This window comes from Xenopus laevis, chromosome 2S (assembly GCF_017654675.1).
Source record: "Xenopus laevis strain J_2021 chromosome 2S, Xenopus_laevis_v10.1, whole genome shotgun sequence".
Classification (NCBI taxonomy): Eukaryota; Metazoa; Chordata; class Amphibia; order Anura; family Pipidae; genus Xenopus; species Xenopus laevis.
In genome coordinates this window covers 21597736-21621194 of record NC_054374.1, presented here as the reverse complement: position 1 = coordinate 21621194, position 23459 = coordinate 21597736, and the positions used below count along the sequence as shown (strand labels likewise).

The 23459-nt window shown below is 41.3% G+C and overlaps 1 protein-coding gene across 5 annotated transcripts; it reads left to right on the top strand.

Moving 5' to 3' along the window:
• The first annotated feature begins 955 nt into the window (after positions 1–955).
• LOC108709242 (vacuolar protein sorting-associated protein 26C) lies at positions 956–21291 on the top strand. 5 transcript variants are annotated; one of them, XR_005965727.1, is made up of 8 exons: positions 956–1871; positions 2903–3056; positions 6691–6836; positions 7829–7909; positions 9478–9745; positions 10059–10132; positions 18512–18664; positions 20937–21291. XR_005965727.1 is itself a non-coding variant. In XM_041583430.1 (8 exons), exons 2-8 carry the CDS (start codon positions 2939–2941, stop codon positions 18519–18521), a joined length of 789 nt encoding a protein of 262 aa, XP_041439364.1. In that variant the 5' UTR covers positions 956–1871; positions 2903–2938; the 3' UTR covers positions 18522–18653. The 5 variants fall into 5 exon arrangements, 4 of the variants coding, with proteins under 4 accessions (XP_041439364.1, XP_041439365.1, XP_018104394.1 ...); XM_041583430.1 differs by lacking the exon at positions 20937–21291 and adding an exon at positions 12506–12597 and having other exon boundaries at positions 18512–18653; XM_041583431.1 differs by lacking the exon at positions 20937–21291 and adding an exon at positions 12506–12636 and having other exon boundaries at positions 18512–18648.
• The last annotated feature ends 2168 nt before the right edge of the window (positions 21292–23459 follow it).

Genomic DNA, 23459 nt, shown 5'->3' with positions numbered 1-23459 from the left:
ACGCAACATGTGGATTCAGTATGCTTCTAGTGTACAGGTGGCAGCCCTTCAACCCTCATAAAGGAGCCCCCGAGCTTTGCAGTGTAAACACAAAGCTGCCTTGTTACTGAAGCAGGATCATCTCTCCCTCTCTGTGGGGACCATGCTGACGTATCTGGTATAAACAAACACAGCTTCCCCCCCCCCAGCAGCTTCATGAGCCAGCAGGTCTCTCAACACTGAGTTACACTGGCCCCTCTCTACCCATAGCTGCCCCTCTCCCCCATACACCTACAGAAACTGCCCTTCTCCCCCATACACTTACAGAAGCTGCCCCTCTCCCCCATACACCTATAGAAGCTGCCCCTCTCCCCCATACACCTACAGAAGATGCCCCTCTCCCCCATACACCTATAGAAGCTGCCCCTCTCCCCCTTACATCTACAGAAACTGCCCCTCTCCCCCATACACCTACAGAAGCTGCCCCACTCCTCCCCATACTCCTAAATAGACTGCCTCTCTCCCCCATACACCTACAGAAGCTGCCCCTCTCCCCCATACACCTACAGAAACTGCCCCTCTCCCCCATACACCTACAGAAGCTGCCCCTCTCCCCCATACACCTACAGAAGCTGGCCTCTCTCCTCCCCATACTCCTAAATAGACTGCCCCTCTCCCCCATACTCCTACATAGACTGCCCTTCTACCCCATACACCTACAGAAGCTACCCCTCCCCCTTACACCTACAGAAACTGTCCCTCTCCCCATACACCTACAGAAACTGTCCCTCTCCCCCATACACCTACAGAAACTCTCTCTCCCCCATACACCTACAGAAGCTGCCCCTCTCCCCATACACCTACAGAAACGGTCTCTCTCCCCCATACACCTACAGAAACTGTCCCTCTCCCCCATACACCAACAGAAACTCTCTCTCCCCCATACACCTACAGAAGCTGCCCCTCTCCCCCATACTCCTACAGAACTGGTCCATCTTTCACTCTATACTTCTTTATAAGCCGACCCTAGTCTTGCCATACATCTCCATGGGGTGGTCCCTTTTCCCACAACCCACAGGAGCATAAGCTTTATACCCTCACACACCTGAAGGAGTGAGACCCTCTACAAAAACATTATCTAATGCCTCTCTCTCCCCACACTTTAATATATTATTATTAACATGTATTTATATAGCGCCAACATATTACGTAGCACTGTATATATAATAACCAAGCTTCCCCCCCAAGCTCCATGGGCCAGTCCACCTCTGTCAGATCACCATCAATATAACCCTCTGTCCCCATATTTATATGAGCACAAATTGTCTCCCCCTGCCATATCTATATAACCATGAGCTGGTCCCTCTTCCCCCTCAGCCCTACACCATGAACTGGCCCCTCTCCAATCTATGCGCATGAGGCGGCCCCTCGCTCCCCTCTAGCAGCACACGCGTGGGAGTGTGAGGGAACACACGTCTGTGTGGGCAGTTTGCGTACGAAGCGGCCGCAGTGAGTCAGGCGCTGTATCTAGGGGGGAAGCGAGTGCCTTTTTCTCCCGCGCATTTCAATGTATAGCGCGTCATTAGCCTGACGTCAGGACCTTCCCTGTTGCTAGGGTAACCTGGGCACTGGGCCAAGCCAAGTCAGCTGAGAGAACTCACCCCCAGAACTCCCCCTCCCGCCTGAAACGAACGGACACATTGGGGCTCAATAAAGTTAGTTGAAAGAACGCGCTCTGTTTCGTCACTGGTGTTTTTTTCGTGTCACGAGCGAGTCATGTGCTCCTCTGGTCATGTGACGGTCCTGGCGCGGGGGCCTGCAGCAGGGAGGCAGCAATATGGGGACGGTGTTAGATCACGATCAAGAGAGTCAATAAAGTCTCTCGGGATAGGGTAAGAGCAGCGCGGGGGCGGGGCTACTGTTCTCTTTACAGGGAATGACGGGAGTCATTGCTTTTATTGATTGGGACTACAGGGAAGGAAGGAAGTCGTTGTTCTCCTTTCAGTTAACTTTTTGTATGATGGAGAGAGTGATATTCTGAGACTATTTTCATTTTTTATTATTTGTGGTTTTTGAGTTATTTAACTTTTTATTCAGAAGCTCTCAAGTATGTAATGTCAGCAATCAGGTTGCTAGGGTCCAAATTCCCTTAGCAACCATGCACTGATTTGAATAAGAGACTGGAATATGAATAGGAGAGGCCTGCATAGAAAGAGGAGTAATAAACAATAGCAATAACAATATATTTGTAGCCGTACAGAACATTTTTTTAGGTGGCCCCCATTTGAAAGCTGGAAAGTGTCATGAAAGGCAAATAAGTAAAACAACCTAAAAAATGAAGGCCAATAGAAACGTTGCTTAGAATTAGCCATTCTATAACATACTAAAAGTTAACTCAAAGGTGAAGCACCCCTTTAACAATAGGGTCAAATGCTGCACATTCCTGGATCAGGCCATTGTATTGGCTGCATTGGGCAGTAATATCACTAGTGCTTATTTATAGCGGATCCATGCTCATAACTTTAAAGGGAACTAAAGCCTAACTAAAGAAGTAGACTAGAAATATTGTACATTATGTTTTGGGCTTCTGTACCAGCCCAAGGCAACCACAGCCCTTTAGCAGTAAAGATCTGTGTCTCCAAAGATGCCCCAGTAGCTCCTCATCTTCTTTTCTGCTGATTCAATGCACATGCTCTGTGCTGCTGTCACTTACTGAGCTTAGGGACCCACTCACAATATACAGTACACATAGAATAGAAATGTCACAATATAAGGCTGATTAGTAATTAATACAGATAATTACTACATGGCAGCACAGAAACCAGTGCAATTAGCATCAGAATTTAATAATCAGCCCTGTTGCATCAGCTTATGTTACAGACCAACCACATTAATCACCTAATGATTTCCTACAACCCCTAAGGTTAGCTTCTCAACAGCAGCCCAGAGCCTACTGAGCATGTGCAGTGCCACTGACACATACAAGATCCCTAAACAGATCCAAGATGGGAAGCTGCTGGGGACAAATTTGAAGGGCTGGATCATTACTGTTATAAGGCTGCTGAACCTCTGGCCTGGTAAGTAAGTTCAGGATATGAAATACAGAAGTTTTAGCCAGATTTGTAATGGAAGCATTAATAGTAATTGGAGCATTAACCAGGGAAAGTGACTGATTGCATCACAGTGGTAAAACTGGCTAAAATAAAGGATTATTTGCACAGCGAGAAGTGGTGAAGCGCTTGCCTTTCCTGTGAAATTTTGCTGATTGCATCGCAGGCCACATGGATCTGTAGTGTGTGTGTTTTTTCTCCTTTCATGCTTGCCACCGAATCACACATTATTATGAGCCACAGGTGAAGAATTTTTTAAAATATCCTTTCATAATATTATAGATTATAAATATTATAGATTATAGGACTGAAACATAATATTATATGTATAGAATGATCAATTAAGTGGGCAACTGTTACCTGTAAATGATATTTCCTTTTTGCTGCTGCCACCTGCTGTTAAGAAATTCTTTGCAGTCGCTTCTGAAAACGGAAAATCTGTATTTTCTGGTGCAACTGACAGGAAGGCCGTCTCCTATAGACTTTAATCTATACTCAAATAAAATGTTTAAAATTAATTACTTTTTCTCTCTTAATAACAGAACAGTAGCTTGCATAGGTATGGGACCTGTTATCCAGAATGCTTGGGACCTGTGTTTACCGGATAATGGATCTTTCTGTAATTTGGATGTCTATTCTTTGAGTCTGCTAAAAATTATTTAAATATTAAACTAACCCAAATAGGCTGGATTTGCCTCCAATAAGGATTAATTATATCTTAGTTGGGATCATGTGCAAGGTACAGGTTTGTGATCTGTTATCCAGAATCCCATTGTCCAGACAGCTCCAAATTGCGTAAAGTTTGTCTCCCATAGACTCCATTATGATCAAATAATTTAGAATTTTAAAAATGATTTCCTTTTTCTCTGTAATAATAAAACAGTAGCTTGTACTTGATCCCAACTAAGATATAATTAATCAGTCGCAAAACCAGCCTATTGGGTTTATTTAGTGTTTATATGATTTCTAGTACACTTAAGGTATGAATATCCAAATTACGGAAAGATCCGTTATCTGGAAAACCCCCGGTCCTGATCATTCTGGATAACAGGTCCCATTACAGTGAAAAAAAGGAAATCATTTTTAAAAATTTAGATCATATGGATAAAATGGAGTCTATGACAGTTGGCCATAATTTTTAGCTTTCTGGATAACAGGTTTCCAGATAACTGATCGTATACCTGTACTTGATCCTAACTAAGATACTATTCATTCTTATTGGAGGCAAAACAATCCTATTGGGTTTCTATAATGTTTCAATTCATAAGGTACAGAGATCTAAATTATTACAGAAAGATCTGTTATGCCGGATAAAATAGATTCTATGATAGACTGCCTTTCCATAATTTGGAGCTTTCTGGATAATGGATTTCCAGATAATGGAACGTATACCAGTACTTGATCCCAAATAAGATATAATTAATTCCTATTGGAGGCAACATAAATCCTTTTGGGTTCAGTTAATGTTTCAATTCAATTGTTTTTAGTATACTTAAGGTACAGAGATCCAAATTACAGAAAGATTTGATGCTGAAAACCCCAGGCCCCAGCCATTCTGAATAACAGGTCAACCTGTATACATCAATTTCTCAAAATTGTAGCAGTTTTAAGTTTTTTGTAAACTGCTATTGAAATCCTTATCGGTCTGTGCACACCTGGTTCTGACTTCTGAAACAATGTAGCACAAGTCTGCTTAGAGACCCAAAAGAGAACTGACATCTGCTACACTTGTTTCAATAGTCAAAACCAGGGAACAGAGAGGGACAGTCACTGCTTCTAAAAGTAACGTTAACAAATAACTGTAAACGTTTTTCTTTATGAAAAAATGTGAACCCTCAATATACTGTAAAATTACTCTTCTGAGCACTTTTGCAATTTACATTGTTTTTTCCTCTAGTTTTAAAGAAAGCGGCAGTTTTTAAAGGGATCCTGTCATCGGAAAACATGTTTTTTTCAAAACTCATCAGTTTATAGTGCTGCTCCAGCAGAATTCTGCACTGAAATCCATTTCTCAAAAGAGCAAACAGATTTTTTTGTATTCAATTTTGAAATCTGACATGGGGCTAGACATTTTGTCAATTTCCCAGCTGCCCCATGTCATGTGACTTGTGCCTGCACTTTAGGAGAGAAATGCTTTCTGGCAGGCTGCTGTTTTTCCTTCTCAATGTAACTGAATGTGTCTCAGTGGGACATGGGTTTTTACTATTGAGTGTTGTTCTTAGATCTACCAGGCAGCTGTTATCTTGTGTTAGGGAGCTGTTATCTGGTTACCTTCCCATTGTTCTGTTGTTTGGCTGCTGGGGGGGAAAAGGGAGGGGGTGATATCACTCCAACTTGCAGTACAGCAGTAAAGAGTGATTGAAGTTTATCAGAGCACAAGTCACATGACTTGGGGCAGCTGGGAAATTGATAATATGTCTAGCCCCATGTCAGATTTCAAAATTGAATATAAAAAAATCTGTTTGCTCTTTTGAGAAATGAATTTCAGTGCAGAATTCTGCTGGAGCAGCACTATTAACTGATTCATTTTGAAAAAATTGTTTTTTCCCATGACAGTATCCCTTTAAACTTATAATATAATGCATTTGAAACAACCACACTGGCTACAGTGGGCTGAAAATTAAGGTAGTGAGACAAAGAAAGTCTTATGATGCTACTCTGCTCAGAAAATGATGTTAGTGGGCAGAGAAGAGTCGTGTGATATTTCCCTGATCAGGTCTAAGCATTGATACAGGTAAGGGATCACTTATCGGGAAAGCCGTTATTCAGAAAGATCTGAATTATAGAAAGGTCATCTCTCAGACTCCATTATCAATAATCAAATAACCCAAATTTTTTTAATTGATTTTGTTTTTCTCTGTAATAATAAAACAGTAGTGTGTACTTGATCCTAATTAAGATATAATTAATCCTTATTGGAAGCAGAACCAGCCTATTGGGTTTATTTAATGTTTACTTGGTTTTCTAGTAGACTAAGGGTCAGGGCACACAGGCAGATTCGGGGAGATTAGTCTCCTGGTGACAAATCTCCTATTCTTCAGGGCGACTAATCTCCCCAAACTGTCTTCCCGTCGGCTAAAATGAAAATCGCCAGCGGGATGGCACTCAGAGCAATTCGTTTTCCGAGGACGCCCGGAATTGCCTCACGAGGAAACTTCGGGCGACTTCGGAAAATAAATAGATCCAGATGCCATCCCGACTTTCATTTTAGCCGGTGGGAATGCAGGGGATGCAGTTCGGGGAGATTAGTCGCCCCAAAACGGAGGAGATTTGTCGCCGGGCGACTAATTTCCCCGAATCTGCCTGTGTGCCCTGACCCTTAAGGTATGAAGATCCAAATTACAGAATGATCTCATATCTGGAAAACCCCAGGTCCCAAGAATTCTGGATAATAGGTTTCATACCTGTACATCAAAATACTTTCCTTTTCTCAAAAAACTAAATTTTCAAAGTGGAACTTTCGCCGCTATTCTGAGCATCTGGATTTTCCTATTTGTCGACAGAAATTCCAAAGATCTATACTATCAAAAAAAAAATTGATGTTCTCCATGAAGCTTTTATTATAAAACTATTAATTGTCTTGTTTGTTCTTCTGCTATAGGAAACTTGTTAGGGGTGGTGGTGGTGGTCATGAGCAAGGAAACAGTCCAGCACCAGGGAATTACTCTGACCATAGAGGGATCAGTCAATTTGCAGCTCAGTGCAAAGATCGTTGGTGTTTTCGAAGCGTTTTATAATTCAGTAAAGGTAAGCTGGAAGGGGACTGTTCTCTTAAAAGGATTTCTCATCCATGTATTTTCTTTTAAAGGTGAACTAAAGCCTAAAAAAATATGGCTAGAAACTCAGTATTTTATATACTGAACTTACTGCACAAGCCTAGAAGTTCCACAGCCCTATAGCAGTAATGATCCAGGAATTTAAATTAGTCCACATGAGGTTGCCAGCTTGGATCTTGTATGACCATCTTCTGAGAGTCAGTGGCATTGCACATGCTCAGTGTGCACTGAGATGGTGTTGTGAAGATTGAGGGCTGCCAGACAGCAAAAAAAGAAATTCCATCTGTCATTGTTTCACCACAAGGGGATGATCACTGACACCCAGGGCCACCATCAGAACTAGTGGGGCCCCATACAACAAATTTTTCTGGGCACATACTTATATATAGGGCTTGAGTTTAAAGGGGGACGAGTTTAAAGAGGAACTAAACCCAAAAAGTGTGCCACTTTTCAATAAACATTACATTTTTGTGGGGTTTTAAAGGGATTTTACTAAATATTCACCTATTTTTTCACCTAATTGATTGGGCTTCAATTTTTATAACTTTTGGAAAGGTTTGGCATACTTTGCCTCCCTCCATCTTGCAACATCAAATGTGATCTTGTTGTGTATAACTGAACCCGAAAACCAAAATAATTTGAGGTTACAGTGTAACTTCTGTTACATTTTTTGTTATTGTGACTGCCAGCTAAATTGCTGCTTCGCTGCTAAGGATAGTAAGAAAAGGCAACCAGGCAGCAATTTTAACTCAGTATTTGCTTGGCTATCTAACTTGTTATGCTTATTTGTTTATTTATCTTGGGTTCTCCATGGGTTGCAGGACCATGCTCCTGGATCAGAGCATGCTGAGAGTTATAGTCTAACAACATCTGGGCTCCTAAAGCCTAAGAATTAGGGCAGTTAACACTGTGGGGAAATTGCACGCATGAGCTTTACTTCCATGTTTCTTTCCTCTTCCCCAGTACAACCTCCGTTGTGACATGAAGCGCTCCCTTCTAGCCAAGGACCTGACTAAGTCTTTCGAGTTCATTATTCACTCATTGGTAAGAAATCGGTGTGAATGCTGAATGAACCATATGAATCTTTCTTTCCCAATCAACCATCAATTAGAATAATGTGATGGACTCCTGACCCTGCAGTCCCAACACAGACCAGTGATTTGCACACATGGAAACAAAAGTGGGCCTCCCGGCACTCTAGGAAGTTCACTGGCCCAGATCTGTAAAGGTAAAAATAGTTTTTATTGAAATAAAATAAAATATAAACAGCTCCTCAATGGCGTCACGCGATTCATGCCCAGTAGTCACATAACTATTTTTACTTTTATATCTCTGGCCCTGAGCATTGCTGACTGTTTTCCACTCCTTGAGCTGAGGGTCTGGGGCTGGTGCACATGGACCACTCTTTTTTACTTACATAGTAAGTTAGGTTGAAAAAAGACACACGTCCATCAAATTCAACCTTTTAGGTCTATATATAACATGCCTAACTGCTAGTTGATCCAGAGGAAGGCAAAAAAAACCCACCTGAAGCCTTTCCAATTTGCCTCAGAGGGGAAAAAATCCTTCCTTACTCCAAGATGCAATCATACTAGTCCCTGGATCAACTTGTACTATGATCTATATTCCATAACCCTGTTTTTCCTCAGTAGCTAAAAAGCCATCCAACCCGTTCTTAAAGCTATCTAATGTATCAGCCTGTACCACTGATTCAGGGAGAGAATTCCACATCTTCACAGCTCTCACTGTAACAAACCCCTTCCCAATATTTAGGTACCTTGTGTACTGTAACAGCATCTCCAGATATCTTGGAGGCAACCTGTATGTATATATATATATATATATATATATATATATATATATATATATATATATATATATATATATATATATATATATATATATAGTGAATAAAGTACCCCCTTTTGTAAAATATAAGGATATTATAAGTTACCGAGGAGTTTCATGACCATATAAAAACACGAGGCCGAAGTGTTTTTATACAGGTCATGGAACTCCGAGGTAACTTCTAATATCCTCATATTTTACAACTGGGGGTACTTTATTTATTATAATACACAAATTTTAGTTAGTCATGTAACAGAAATGACATCACTACTCACCGTTTATAACTGATGACATCACTACTCACCGTTTATAAGGATATAATTTACAAGATATTCATGGCTTTTGTGTATTATATATATATATATACTGGTAGGGAGGGGGTATTACACGCACCTCTTAGCAAGTGTCCAGCTGGAATGGGGGGATTCATTAAAATAACGAGCAATATTGTTTTTGTCTGTATAAATACACCCTGAAGACGCTGCCCATAGGAATGGGTCCTGGATGCTTATATAGTAAATCCATCCCTGCACAGTTCTGCAGATCTTGCTCATACCATTCATTTCACTTAGGTCTGTTGCTGAATATGAGAGTGCTGCTATTCAAGGCTGCTCTCCATTTTTGATAAAGCAGGATATGGGTGCGTAATGGCAAATTAAAACCTACATGACATTAAGTAGTTAAATATTAGTGAGTATAAATCCCAGTGGTACCATTCTGCCTGTAGCTCCATCTCCAGTTTATTTCTGGTTTCTTTGTGACAGGTCTGCACCAAATGCCAGAGTTTTTCCACAGAAACAAGGCACCAAACCATCCTGCCATTTATAACCCTTGATTGGCCTTTGATTTGCATGGATTTGTCTGGAAGGGAGCAGTCCATTCAATCCATAGGGGTCCAGGAGGGGGCACAGGAACCATGCGGACATACCAAAGCTGTTCCAAACCAGGGAGGGAAGAAACATGCTATGCTCTTCCTGGTGAGAGTCATGCTGTGGGGGGCTGACTCAACGAGAGCAACAGAAGCTGTCTCAGGTACCACCCCTTTCTCAGGTACCTCCCTCCCCCCTGGGCCTTGTCCAACCTCCTGACTTTGCTTGGACACAATTAAAACTGAGCACCTTGTGGTAGAAGAGTGGTTATATAGAGGGGAGGACTTTAAGTTTGCTTCTGTGTCCTGATGTGAGGGAATTAAAGCCTAAGGTGCAGAACAGTATCCTATATGGATACATTTAGCAAGGGTTGGTTGGTCTTATTGGGATCCCTGAAATGAATCTGACATACTTATTGGCTAGTTTTGTTCTTTGCCCACACCAACTGACTAACATCTCCATATGTTGTTTTTTAGCCCCAGAAGGCCAAGTTACCACCAACCCCTGTGGACTTTTCTATACGCCAGAGGCTTTACAGAATGTTAAAGAGGTAGGTTTCTATTTAGCATGTGAGTTACATATACAACCCCTAACCAAGTAAAGAGATGCCCGTGTCTATCCATGGAGCTTAGTGCGGGTGCTGCTGAAGGCAGAATTTCACAAGGTTCTGGGAGAGGTTTGGGCTCATAAGGTGTAACATAACTTGGCTGAGCACACAGGTGGCCTCCCCAGAACTTGCCACTATGAATCTCTGGCTTATGTATAACTTCAAAGTGGGGGACAGAAGGACAACAATGCAAGATTACTGCTGGTGTGCAAGTTTATTGCAGTCCACACAACATTTTTCGTGCATCACAGACCCTTTTTCAAGTGTGAGGGGGCCTGTGATGCCCGGAACATGTCGTGTGAACAGTAATAAACTTGTACACCAGCAGAAATCTTGCATTGTTGTCCCTCTGTCCCCCACTTTGAAGTTATACATTGAACTACATGGTGTTGGGACTGAGCACCAGTGGGACATTTATAGGACAAGCTGCATTTTGCGTGTATAAACTACAGTGTGAAGAATCTCAGGCTTAGCTGTGCCTGACCCATGCTGAAATAGGAAAAGACATTTATTTACAAATAAGGTATTTGCGGAGGTCGTTATTTATGTTAATTCCAAATGATTTGGAGCCACCCGCTGTGCTCTGCCTATTGCCAGCCAGCAATTAGTTACAGTTTCAAATATCCCCCTCTCCCCACCTTGTAAAACTTGCACATTACTTACCTGATGAACCCAAATGCTCTTCCTAATTGGCTTTTGTTGTGCTTGTTAATGGGACGTCCTGCTGCTCAGGCTGCCTGTAGCCATACTGCATGCCATCAGATCAGATTTGGGATTCATGTGTGCAGCCTCCTCTGGAAAACAAATAACACCACACTTCCCACAGACTGACTGGGGCGTCACTGAGCTGTGGGACAATGGGAACCAACCCATACTTGAGTTCTTGCCACTTCTACAGCTAAATGGGCATCATATCTGGGTAACTGGCGCCAGCAACTTAGTCAGTGTTTTACAGGCCTATATTACAAATAAGGCTTTCAGAATGAAAATGATCTACTGGGACTCTTAAAGGACCAGTAACATAATTTTTTTTTTAAATTCGTTAGTAAAAAAAACACAAAAACAAATTAAACTTTGAAAAAAGTCTTTGAAATAAGTATTTTGAGCTAAGTCTTTATTAAGAAATAACTTACCGAAACTCCGCTTGTGCTCCTCTTCTGAAAAGGCGTCAAGGCGACGATCCATCATGCAGCGCTCGATTTCTCCTTCCTGGCTATCTCCTATAAGGAAGGCAGGGAGGAGAAATCGAGCGACGCACAATGGATCGCCAGATTGCCTTTTCTGAAGAGGAGCGCAAGCGTTTATTTATTTTCTTAGCTCAAAAGACTTATTTCAAAGTTTAATTTGTTTTTGTGTTTTTTTTCGTTTTATAATAACAGTATTACAAAAAACAAATTGATGTTACTGGTCCTTTAAAGGGAAGCTATCATGATAATTAAAATCTAATATTCTAATGCTGAAATAAGAAACTTTCTGAATACAATAAATTTAAAAATTCTTTACCGTTTCTGAAATAATCACGTTTATCTTCACTATTCCTCTCTCAGCATTTGTTTCTCCTCATTCTGTCTTCATTCAGGACTTGGGTGTCAGATGAATGATCCAATATATCTTATAGGGAGGGCTCCTTTTGCCTAGAAAATGTATTAGAGCTCACTCTATTAAAATCACCAGACATCATGTCTCTCTACATGCAGAATTTGTGCAAAAGGCAGTTATTTTGTTTGATTTTGTTTGTACTGGAATCAGTTATATGAGTGAACTCTAATACATCTGCTAGGAAAGGGAGCCCCCCCCCATAAGACATATTGAATCATTCCTCTGACACCCAACTGCTGCATGAAGACAGCATACATATGCTGAGAGAGGAATAGTGAATATAAACTTCAGCAACAATGCAGAATATTTAATTGATTGTATTTATAAGGTTCCAGTACTTCAGTATGAGGAAGCTTATATTAAATCTTCATTTTTGTGATAGTCCAACTCCAGCTGACACACTTGTAAAACTTAAGCAGAATACTCCAAAACTATAAATAGAATAAAATCCTTGTGACCTTCTATAACATACTAAAAGTACATTTAACTACTGAGCACTTTGGCTGTTGCTTAAGCGCAACTCCCAGCAGCTGTGAACATTACGTTCTGGAAGAACCAAGCCCTTCCAGTGCAATGTTTATTGCAGGCAGGCCAAGAAGCTGTTAAATATATCTGGCCTAGGTGTTTTTTCAGACCCCAGATTTCATTAGCACACACACTGCTTTTGCTCAGATTTTTTGTCATATCCTGATTTTATCTCAATCTCTTCCTTCCCAGAGTGCCTCTCTGCCAAGATTCCTCATCCGAGGGCACCTGGACTCCACCAACTGCATGACTGGGGAGCTGCTAGTAGAAGTGTTACTGGGGAGGTGACTGGACCTAATCTGGAAGCTACAATGTTGCCATAGGTTATACTGTATAATGAATATTTTACACCCTATTGTAAAATAGAAGTATACAAGAAGTATATAATACACAAAAGCCATGAATATCCTGTAAATTATAGCCTTATAAATGGCTTAGTGATGATGTCATCACTTCATGATGCCATTTTTGTCACATGACTCACTAAAAATGCATATTATGATAAATGAATTTCCCTTTGTTGGAAAAATAGGATATTAGAAGTAACCTGAAGTTCATGACCTGTATAAAATTGGTCATGAAACTCCTTGGTGACTTATAATATCCTTATATTTTACAATAAAGGGTACAGGAATTCGTTGAGTTACAAACACCCGACTTACTCATACTTACATACAGAGGCTATTGCAGTAATGTACTGTGGTTTGCTTGGCATTTATTAGCATTTAGCTATAACCAACAATGTAGGTCTCTATAAAAAGATATTGCATAAAACAGCTCATGTGTAAAACCCTGCTTCATGTAAATAAACCAGTTTCATAATAATATACTTTTTTAGTAGTATGTGCCATTGGGTAATCATAAATAGAAAATTGCCATTTTAAAAAAATAAGGGCCGCCCCTGGTATTGTACGATTCACTGTGCACACAAACATACCAACAAACCATACTTGTTAGGTGACATGAGCCAATTATACGGAACGCATTTTAGGACATCCTGCTGCGAAATACATCTCCTTCATGCGATGTCCTATGTTTTCGGTATGGTGCATCTGTTGCTTTTACCGTCAGTCATCGTCCAAATCTGCAATCGCACCTGCGTCCTCTACCCTTCATTCTCAGCCGTCATACGAACTGCGCCCTCAGTCTTCCCCCTCAGCCCTCCACCCTCGCTCACCACTTCATAAAGTTATGAATAAGACTGTCGGCTGAAAAGAGAGATCTGCGGGGGAGTACTGAGCAGGGAGGGCGGAGGGACGAGGACTAAAAGGAAGAGGACTGAGGGCGGAAGGCAGAGGATTGAGGGTGGAGGATGGAGGATTGAGGATGGAGGATTGAGGGTGGAGGATGGAGGGCTGATGGCGGAGTTGGTAAGACTGAAGGTTGAGAAGGGAGGGTAGAGGACGGAGGTGCGATTGCAGATTTCAACGATGACTGACGGTAAAAGCAACCGATGCGCCATTCCAAAGACATAGGACATCGCATGAAGGAGAAGTATTTCGCTGCAGGATGTCCTAAAATGCGTTCCGTACAATTAACAGACAGAGTTGTGTCTTTTGCTTCCACACTTCTTCCTGTTACAGTTAGAGCTGCAGTATTTCTGGTCAGGTGATCTCTGAGGCAGCACACAGACCATCACGAAATGGGGGTTCAAGGCAAGAGATGTAAAAGGGCAAGATTTACTTAAATATATAGACCAGTTTGGTAAGATTCTTTAATATGTCACTTAATATGATATAAAATAAATCTGTTGCTTAAGTGTTCATTTTGGGGGTATAGTTTTCCTAAACCACCTGTCATAATCCCCTCTGGTGTGTGTTGTCTACTACAGAGCACAGAATGGTAAAAATAAATTAGGGATGCACTGAATCCACTATTCCATACTTTGTGAAAGATTCGGCTGAATACCGAATCAACTCCAAATCCTAATTTGCATATGCAATTTAGGGGTGGGAAGGGGAAAACATTTTTTACTTCCTTGTTTTGTGACAAAAAGTCACGCGATTTTCCTCCCAGACCCAAATTTGCATATGTAAATTCGCTCTAATCCGAATCCTGGATTCGGTGCAGCCCTAAAATAAAAATCTGTCTTGTTGCATTTAATAAGTAAATGTATGTGTTTCAACTTACATACAAATTCAACTTAAGAACAAAGCTACAGACCCTATCTCTCACGTAACCTGGGGACTGCCTTTATTTTATTCACTATATAATAAGTCACCAAGGCATTCCATGACCATATAAAGGCACAAGGCCAAAGGCAGAGGAGAGCTTTTATACTGGTCACGGAACTCCAACTCTAATATCCTCATATTTTTATTTATTTTTTAAAAAAGGGGGCACTTGATTTATTATAATTCACAAGTAGCAGAAATGAAATCACTAATCACAGTTTATAAGGATATGATTTAAAGAATATTCATGGCTCGTGTGTAGTATATAATTTATGTATATATTATTATAGGTTAGATTTAGGTCACCTCCGAGCAGAACATTTGTAGGTGAAAAAAAACAACCTTGTAGGAAAACTTGAAACATCTACAGCAGGAGTACCTGTACTTTACTTATGCGGGGTCAACTTTTTAGTTATGATGTCCCATTATGATCTACATCCATAATATCACTGTTAGCATTCTGTTCCATGGAAAATATTACTTAAATATTATATTGATTTATGAGACCATTTATATTGCTATATTTAACAAACTACTATTTCTTACTTAACCTTCATGTAATACAATACATGCAATCTCATATGTTGCTTTCCCAGCAGACAGTCTGCTCAAACATGTGTGATCTTTTTTATAGCGATCTCTCAGTATTTAGAGTGTCCGTTAGGATCTGTCTCACTGTGACAGAATGCTCTGTTATACAAATAGCTAGAATCTCAGCCAGAAAGCAGGACAGGACTGTTGCTTACAATGGATATCAGATAGGATCTGTGTCACACTGTGACAGAATGCTCTCTTACAGAGATAGCTAGAATTTCTGCCATAAAGCAGGGCGGCATGGCTGTGGCTTACAATGGGGATCAGATAGGATCACTGTGACCAGGGCCGCCATCAGGGGGGGACAGGGGGGACAAGCATACCGGGCCCGGGCATGAAGGGGGGCCCGGCAGCGCTGCATTTTTTTGAAGATCCGGGCCCCCCTTACGAGCGCCCGAGCCGTACGTCTTGCCTCTTCAGTGCCGAATGCGGAAGTGCCGAAAAGCCGAAGCCGATGCGACGAAAAGACCCGAAGTCACGGAAAAAGCCGAAGTCCCGAAGTCACGAAGCGCCGAAAAGACCCGAAGTCACGAAAACAGCCGAAGCCGAAGTCCTGAAGCAGCGCAAAGACCCGAAGTCACGAAAACAGCCGAAGCCGAAGTCCTGAAGCGGTGAAAAGACCCGAAGTCACGAAAGGAGGCGAAGTTGAAGTACTGAAGCCATGAGTTCAATTCTACTGAACACCAGTTTGTGTTTTTTTTTTTTTAATCCCCTGGCCACCAATGTATTATTTTAATATTCTATAGGCCCCTGCCACCAATCTTTTTTTTAAAACTTTTGTTTTTGGGGCCCCAATTTTTTTTTTAACTCGTAAGGGGCCCCTTGCCACCATTGTTTTTTTTTTGGGTTTTTTTTTTAAAAAAAAAATTAATTTTCTTTTTGGTGGCCCCAAATTTTTTTAACTTGTAAGGGGGCCCCTGCCACCAGTTTTTTTTTTTTTTTCAAAAAAAAATTATTTTTTTTTTAAATTTTTTTTGGGGCCCCAATTTGTTTTTAACTTGTAAGGGGGCCCCTGCCACCATTTTTTTTTTTTCAAAAAATTTTTTTTTTGGGGCCCCGATTTGTTTTTAACTTATAAGGGGGCCCCTGCCGCCAATGTTTTTTTTTTTTTTCAAAAAAAAATAAAATTTTTTTCAAATTTTTTTTTGGGGCCCCAATTTGTTTTTAACTTAGAAGGGGGCCCCTGCCACCAATGTTTGTTTATTTTTTAGTTTTTTTTACATTTTTTTTGGTGGGGCCCCAAGTTTTTTTTAACAGGGGGCCCCTGCCACCAATGTTTTTTAAAAAAAAAAAATTTTAATTTTTTTTTTTGGGGGCCCCAATTTTTTTTATAAGGGGGCCCTGACCATCAATAGCTTTTTACAACTTGTGTGGGGGGGGGGTTACTTTTTTAGCGCTGATGTCTGTGTGGTCTTTTAACTGCGATGTGGGCGGGATATGGGGCGGAGCTTGGTCATCAGTGTGGGCGGGGCCCAGGGGGCCCCAAAAATTTTGTTGTACGGGGCCCCGTGATTTCTAATGGCGGCCCTGACTGTGACAGAATACTCTGCTTGAGTCTGAGCCAAAAAACCCGGGCATAATGGGTATCGGCATGCTTAGCTGTTTAGATGTAAAGAAAAAAAACCCTATTCCCTCATTTAAAGTGATGAAATTGTCGCTAAACCAGAATAGTATGTTAGCTGTATTTTTTTCGAAATTAACACAGAATCCTGTTCAAGCATTTGATACAGTGCCACACAAAAGGTTACTGGTTAAATTAAGGAATGTTGGCCTGGAACATAGTATTTGTACCTGGATAGAGAACTGGCTAAAAGATAGACTACAAAGAGTGGTGGTAAATGGAACATTTTCTAATTGGACCAGTGTTGTTAGTGGAGTACCGCAGGGCTCTGTACTAGGTCCCTTGCTTTTCAACTTGTTTATTAATGACCTGGAGGTGGGCATTGAAAGTACTGTTTCTATTTTTGCAGATGATACTAAATTGTGCAGAACTATAGGTTCCATGCAGGATGCTGCCACTTTGCAGAGTGATTTGTCTAAATTGGAAAACTGGGCAGCAAACTGGAAAATGAGGTTCAATGTTGATAAATGCAGGTTATGCACTTTGGCAAAAATAATATAAATGCAAGTTATACACTAAATGGCAATGTGTTGGGAGTTTCCTTAAATGAGAAGGATCTAGGGGTCTTTGTAGATAACACGTTGTCTAATTCTGGGCAGTGTCATTCTGTGGCTACTAAAGCAAATAAAGTTCTGTTTGTATAAAAAAGGGCATTAACTCAAGGGATGAAAACATAATGCTGCCTCTTTATAGGTCCCTGGTGAGGCCTCATCTGGAGTATGCAGTTCAGTTTTGGACTCCAGTCCTTAAGAGGGACATAAATGAGCTGGAGAGAGTGCAGAGACGTGCAACTAAATTGGTTAGCGGGACGGAAGACTTAAATTATGAGGGGAGACTGTCAAGGTTGGGGTTGTTTTCTCTGGAAAAAAGGCGCTTGCGAGGGGACATGATTACACTTTACAAGTACATCAGAGGACATTATAAACAAATAGCAGGGGACCTTTTTACCCATAAAGTGGATCACCGTACCAGAGGACACCTATTTAGTTCTTCACAGTCAGGACAGTGAGGTTGTGGAATGCACTGCCGGGTGATTTTTTGATGGCTGATTCAGTTAAGAATGGCTTGGATGACTTTAAGAATGTCTTGGATGATTTTTTGGACAGACATAATATCAAAGGCTATTGTGATACTAAACTCTATAGTTAGTATAGGTATGGGTATATAGAATTTAATTAAAATTAGGGAGGGGTGTGTGTATGGATGCTGGGTTTTCATTTGGAGGGGTTGAACTTGATGGACTTTGTCTTTTTTCAACCCTATATACAGTATGTAAATAAAAAGCATGAAACAGGAGGGTGATATAGACATGCTGTGGGGGTCATTTATCAACACTGGGCAAATTTGCCCATTGCAATAACTCACGGCAGCTAATCAGATTGTTGCATTCATTGTTCTACTTGTAGCTGGCTTTAAAAAGCTAATCACTGATTGGTTGCTATGGGTAACTGCCTATGGGCAAATTTGCCCAGTGTTGATAAATGAGCCCCAGTGTCTTAAGATCTACTGATCCCCAGCTACAGGTCTACTGATCGATCCCCATCTACCTTTTGGGCACCCCTGATCTACAATAAATAGCTGGAACATCTCACTTCAGGGAAGACAAATTTGAGGGTGAAATAATGGAGGAAATCCCACCTTTTTCACCTCTTGTTATTCTTGCCTGATCCCCAACATTAGTGGCTGAATGGAAGCCAATCCCACCAACCAAACCTTCCTAGTAGAACAGGGGCTGTTATTGCAGCAAAACCCAATAGGCCGGATGTTGCACACAAACCCTTTTTAATTTTAACACCTTCGCCCGTTTAGGTTGTGCTGAAGGTTATGCTCAGGATGCCACAGAAATTCAGAATATCCAGATAGCTGAAGGAGATGTGAGCAGAGGGCTTCCTATTCCCATTTACATGGTATTCCCCAGACTGTTTACCTGCTCTACGCTAGAAACAACCAATTTTAAAATAGGTAAGTGATGCTTTTGTAGTCCTTATTTGCCTGTTTAACACTTTTCCTGGGGTGGAGGGGCAAGTACACACACGTGTTTAAAGTCATAAGTGCACCCATGACTGCTGTTTAGTGGCATGTGAACTGGAATGTTTCAGCACCTGCCCATAGTGCTCCTAATCACCAGGATCTGGTACATGTGAAATTGCTGTAAGAATCCCGTTTTGTGTGTGTCTGTAGCTCTGCAGTGGTTGGTATAGGAGCCAGTTGGCACTACTTGGTGCAAAGTGGTTGGAGCAAAAGCAAAACCATGCAGTTCCTGTGGAATGTCTAAGGTGCTGATTAGTATTTCTGGCTACAGTTGGGTCTCTGTTAGGCCTATGCCACATGGGGTGTGTTCAGCCAGCAGAGAAAACTGAATTCTGAATGGGCACACCAAGTGCTTCCATGACCTGTTTGTCATTGGCCGCACCACCAAGTACTAATTTGCAGCCTAATGCAAACCTTAGGCATATCCCAATGAACCTTTATAGAATGTCAGAAGTGACAACATGGGGCTCAAGAGCTGACCAATCCCTTTCTCATGCCAGGAACCAAATACTGGCCAGCTCTGCATGGAGTTTGCTCTTCATTAGTTCAGTGTAAAAATAAAAAACTGGTTAAATAGATAAGCTGTGCAAAATAAAAAATGTTTCTCATATAGTTAGTTAGCCAAAAATGTAATATATAAAGGCTGGAGTGACTGGATATCTAACAGAACAGAACACTACTTCCTGCTTTGCAGCTCTCTAACTCTGAGTTAGTCAACGACTTTTAGGGGGGCCACATGGGACATAACTGTTCAGTGAGTTTACAATTGATCCTCAGCATTTAGCTCAGATTCAAAAGCAACAGATATGACTCATGTGGCCCCCTCTTAAGTGACTGATTGGTTACTGCCTGGTAACCAATCAGTGGATACCAAGAGAGCTGCAAAGCAGGAAGTAGTGTTCTAGCTATTCTGTTAGACATCCAGTCACTCCAGCCTTTGTACAAACTATATTAGAAACATTTTTTTATTTTGCACAGCCTATCTATTTACCCAGTTTTTATTTTCATACTGAACAATTCCTTTAAAGCCACTCGTATAGGAGCCCCAGTGTTCAGACAAACATTTACTGGTTAAAGGAAAATAAACACAGCGTGATATGTCTTACCTTGAAAAGTTAAATTTTTTATCCTGGATTCCTTGTTTTTTTTTTTTTACAGTTTTCTGTATTCCTGTGTTTCAATTTTATTTTGTAAGCAACAGAGCTGTAAAGGGTTAAAATGAAATTTTAGTATAATGCAGAGAGTGATATTCTGAGACCATTTGCAATCGGTTTTCATAGTAACATAGTAAGTTAAGTTCATGTATTTTTTTTTTGTGGTTTTTGAGTTATTTCATTTTTATAAAGCAGTTCTCCAGTTTGCAATTCCAGCAATCTCGGTGCTAGGATCCAAATTACCCTAGCAATGGATTAGTTTCTGAATTACACTGCATATATTTCACTCTTCCATTTAAAGTTTTATTCTTGAACCAGCAAATGTAGTTTCTGTCGCTCCTCCTCAAAGCTCAGAATCAGGCACAATTAGGGTTGCCACCTTTTTTAAAATTCTTTACCGGCTGTTGGGGGACGGGGACATAAAGGGGCGGACTGTAATGTCAAAATGGGCGGACCGTAACGTCAAAAGGGGCTCTTACAAATTTATTACAAATTTACCGGTAGCTACATTGCCGGTAAATTTGTAATACCGGCCCCGGCCTTGGCAGGTATTTTACCGACTAGGCCGGTAAAATACCAGCCGGGTGGCAACCCTAGGCACAATGTACTGAGATGGCGCCTCCACACCAATATTTCAGCGAAAAACTACATTTGATGGTTCAAGAATAAAACTTTAAATGGAAGAGTGAAATATTTAGCACCTGTAGCAATGCAAACAAATCCTTCAACAGAGGTGTCCGTTGCTGGTTACCTTCCCATTGTTGGTTCTATTGCTGGGCTGCTGGGGAGGGAAGTGATATCACTCTAACTTGCAGTGTAACAGTAAAGAGTTACTGAAGTTTATCAGAGCACAAGTCACATGACCAGAGGGCCCTATGAAATTGACAATGTGTCTGCCAAATTTCCAAAATAAATATAAAACATTCTGCTTGCGGATTTCAGTGCAGAATTCAGCTGGAGCAGCACTATTCACTGATGTGTTTAAAAAAAAAAAAAAAAAAGTTTTCCCATAATAGTATGCCTTTAAACTGCTGATTTCTGTATTTCAGAGTTTGAAGTTAATATTGTAGTGATCTTACATGACGACCATCTCATCACAGAGAACTTCCCTCTCAACCTGTGTCGGATGTGATTTCCTGAACGATGGAAGCACTTTCCTATGTAATCACGGTGACATGGAGAAGGACCTCCCGCCAGGAAATGTCACTTTCTACACAGTAACCAACCTGAGATTTGTTTTCTGTATCCTCTCTGCAGTATACTGGTAAAATCCAATTGCTGATAGAAACGAGCCACAGCATTGGAATGGACCAAAATAGTGGGGGAACAAGGCACTAGTTATGGGGGAGGGGGGAGAGTGTAAATAAACCACACTTTATTTGGAATAAATCGTTTTTCTTCAGAGCTTCACTTTCAAGTATTTCCTTTTATGATTGAGAATTGGCTTTACTTTAATTATCTAACCCCAGCGTTTATGGGTGTGGATTTGTGAAGTGCAGGTTGTCGGTTATTGGAAATGCTTCTAAAAACAACTCCCTGCCAACTTTCCCTATTGTTTAAAGCTGAGCCAGCAAAGGTGTAGGAGGTTCCACGTGTAAATAACTGGTTCTAACTACTTACTCATCATTCTGTTAATTGTTTCAGTTGGTGTAACTGTATGTGAGAAAATAAAAAAGCACCACCATAGGGTTCATCTACTTACCCATCCTTCCATTAAAACCCCTACTCCCCTACCCTACATAGACCCCCTCCCTCCAGCCTAATTGTTACCCCAAGCAAATGCCCCTAATGTTTTACTTACCCCTAAGTGCAGATTCAGGCATCAGAGTGCACGGGCACCATCTTCTGCCGATTCGGTAATCTTAGGAATGAGACCGGCGCTTCAGCAATTTTACGTGAGTTTCGTCTCATGCGCAGTTGCAGTAGAACAGGAAATTGCTCCAACTGCTCATGCGACGCCATGCCGGTCTCTTTCCGAAGAGAAGCTCCGTGAACTCTGAAGCCTGAATTTGCACCGAGGGGTAAGTAAAGAGTTAGGGGCATTTGCCCGGGGTAACACTTAGGTTGGAGGGAGGGGGGTCTATGTAGGGTAGGGGGTAGGGTTTTTTTTTTAACGTTACGGTTGAATTCTCCTGGAGAGGTCCTCCAAGCAGACATGAGGATTAGGTCAAATCATATTTGTGGAAAAAAAGACTGTACTGGCTGATACATGAGATAGCTTCAAGAAGGGGTTGGATCGCTGTTTAGCAAGTGAGAAGATACAGAGCTGCAAGAAAAACCATTGTGGAGCTCCCTGCACATTATGTAGAGCAGCACATCAGTAGTTTAGGCCTTCCATGGTAAAGGCCAGAGAGAGAAGGCTGCACAAGTCGGGGCTGTATCAGATGCTCATCAGGTATGAGGTATCAAGTGGAGAATCCAACCACTGATGAGTGTCCAGTGTAAATACAGAAATCCTCGTCGGCTGAAAGTTCTTGTCCAGATGATCCAGATTCTGTAGTATATGGTCCAACTCATCCAGCAGAGTAAAAAAAAATAATATCAAAGCCCACAACTGTTCCTTCGGTGTCTGTACAAAGGAGAAAAAAGACACTCTCCCTAGAAGAGGTGATAGGAGGATCGAGCTCAGAAGCAGAGCGCTCCTCTTCCTCAATAGTGACATCATTGTCTACTCCAACTAGAAAGAGATTGATTGGGGGGTATGTTCTGCTTTGGTAAGTAAGGGGTCTTCCCAGCAGGTGCTACAGAACGACTGCTGGATGAATGTGGAATATTTCTGTCCCAGCTGCACTACAATAAAACCCAAAATCCATTCAGTGGAGTAGAGGAACTTTATTAAACAGATGCTCCCTTACAAACAGAAGAACACTTTGTACTTTGCCAATTATTCCCTGTATCATTTGAAACCAATATTTTAACAGCCAATACTGACTGCTTTCTCAAGCGTAATGGATGAAAGCATCCAGGGCACATTTTTTTTAGCTATAACAAATCCGAGCCTTTCTGCCTTCCCTCATTTAGCCCTCTCTTGAATGCAACGCTCTGAAAGAACCACATAAATACAGGTTGTTCCAAAAAGTCATTTACCAGTTCCGTTTAAGCTTTTGCCATTACCAATAAGAAAAGTGTAGTATCACCCTTGTTTAGGGTTGCTACCTTTTCATGAAATTTACCCCGGCCGGTGGTGGAGGCGGGAACCAAATGGGGCGGGCATGTTGTGATGTAAAGGGGGTGGAGTCATGTTGCGCGATTGCCAGAATGCAGGGAAAGATGCGTTTTGAGCGAATTGGCCAAGGGCTTTTTTAAAGGTATTACAAATTCGTAGTACAGGCCCCTGCCCTGGTAGGTGTTTTACTGGCTAGGCCAGTAAAATACTGGCCTGGTGGCAACCCTACCCTTATTAAACAGCTGTATAAATAATTAAAAACATTTAATAGTGAATGGCTCTATCCAAAAAGCTCTGTATTTAGGTCAGATGCTGTCCAAGCACTTATCGAGGAAGAATGGAGCACCCCTACCCCATAGCAAAGTTGGGGATTTTTTTTTAAGCATTCTTCTTTCTTTGTAGGCAC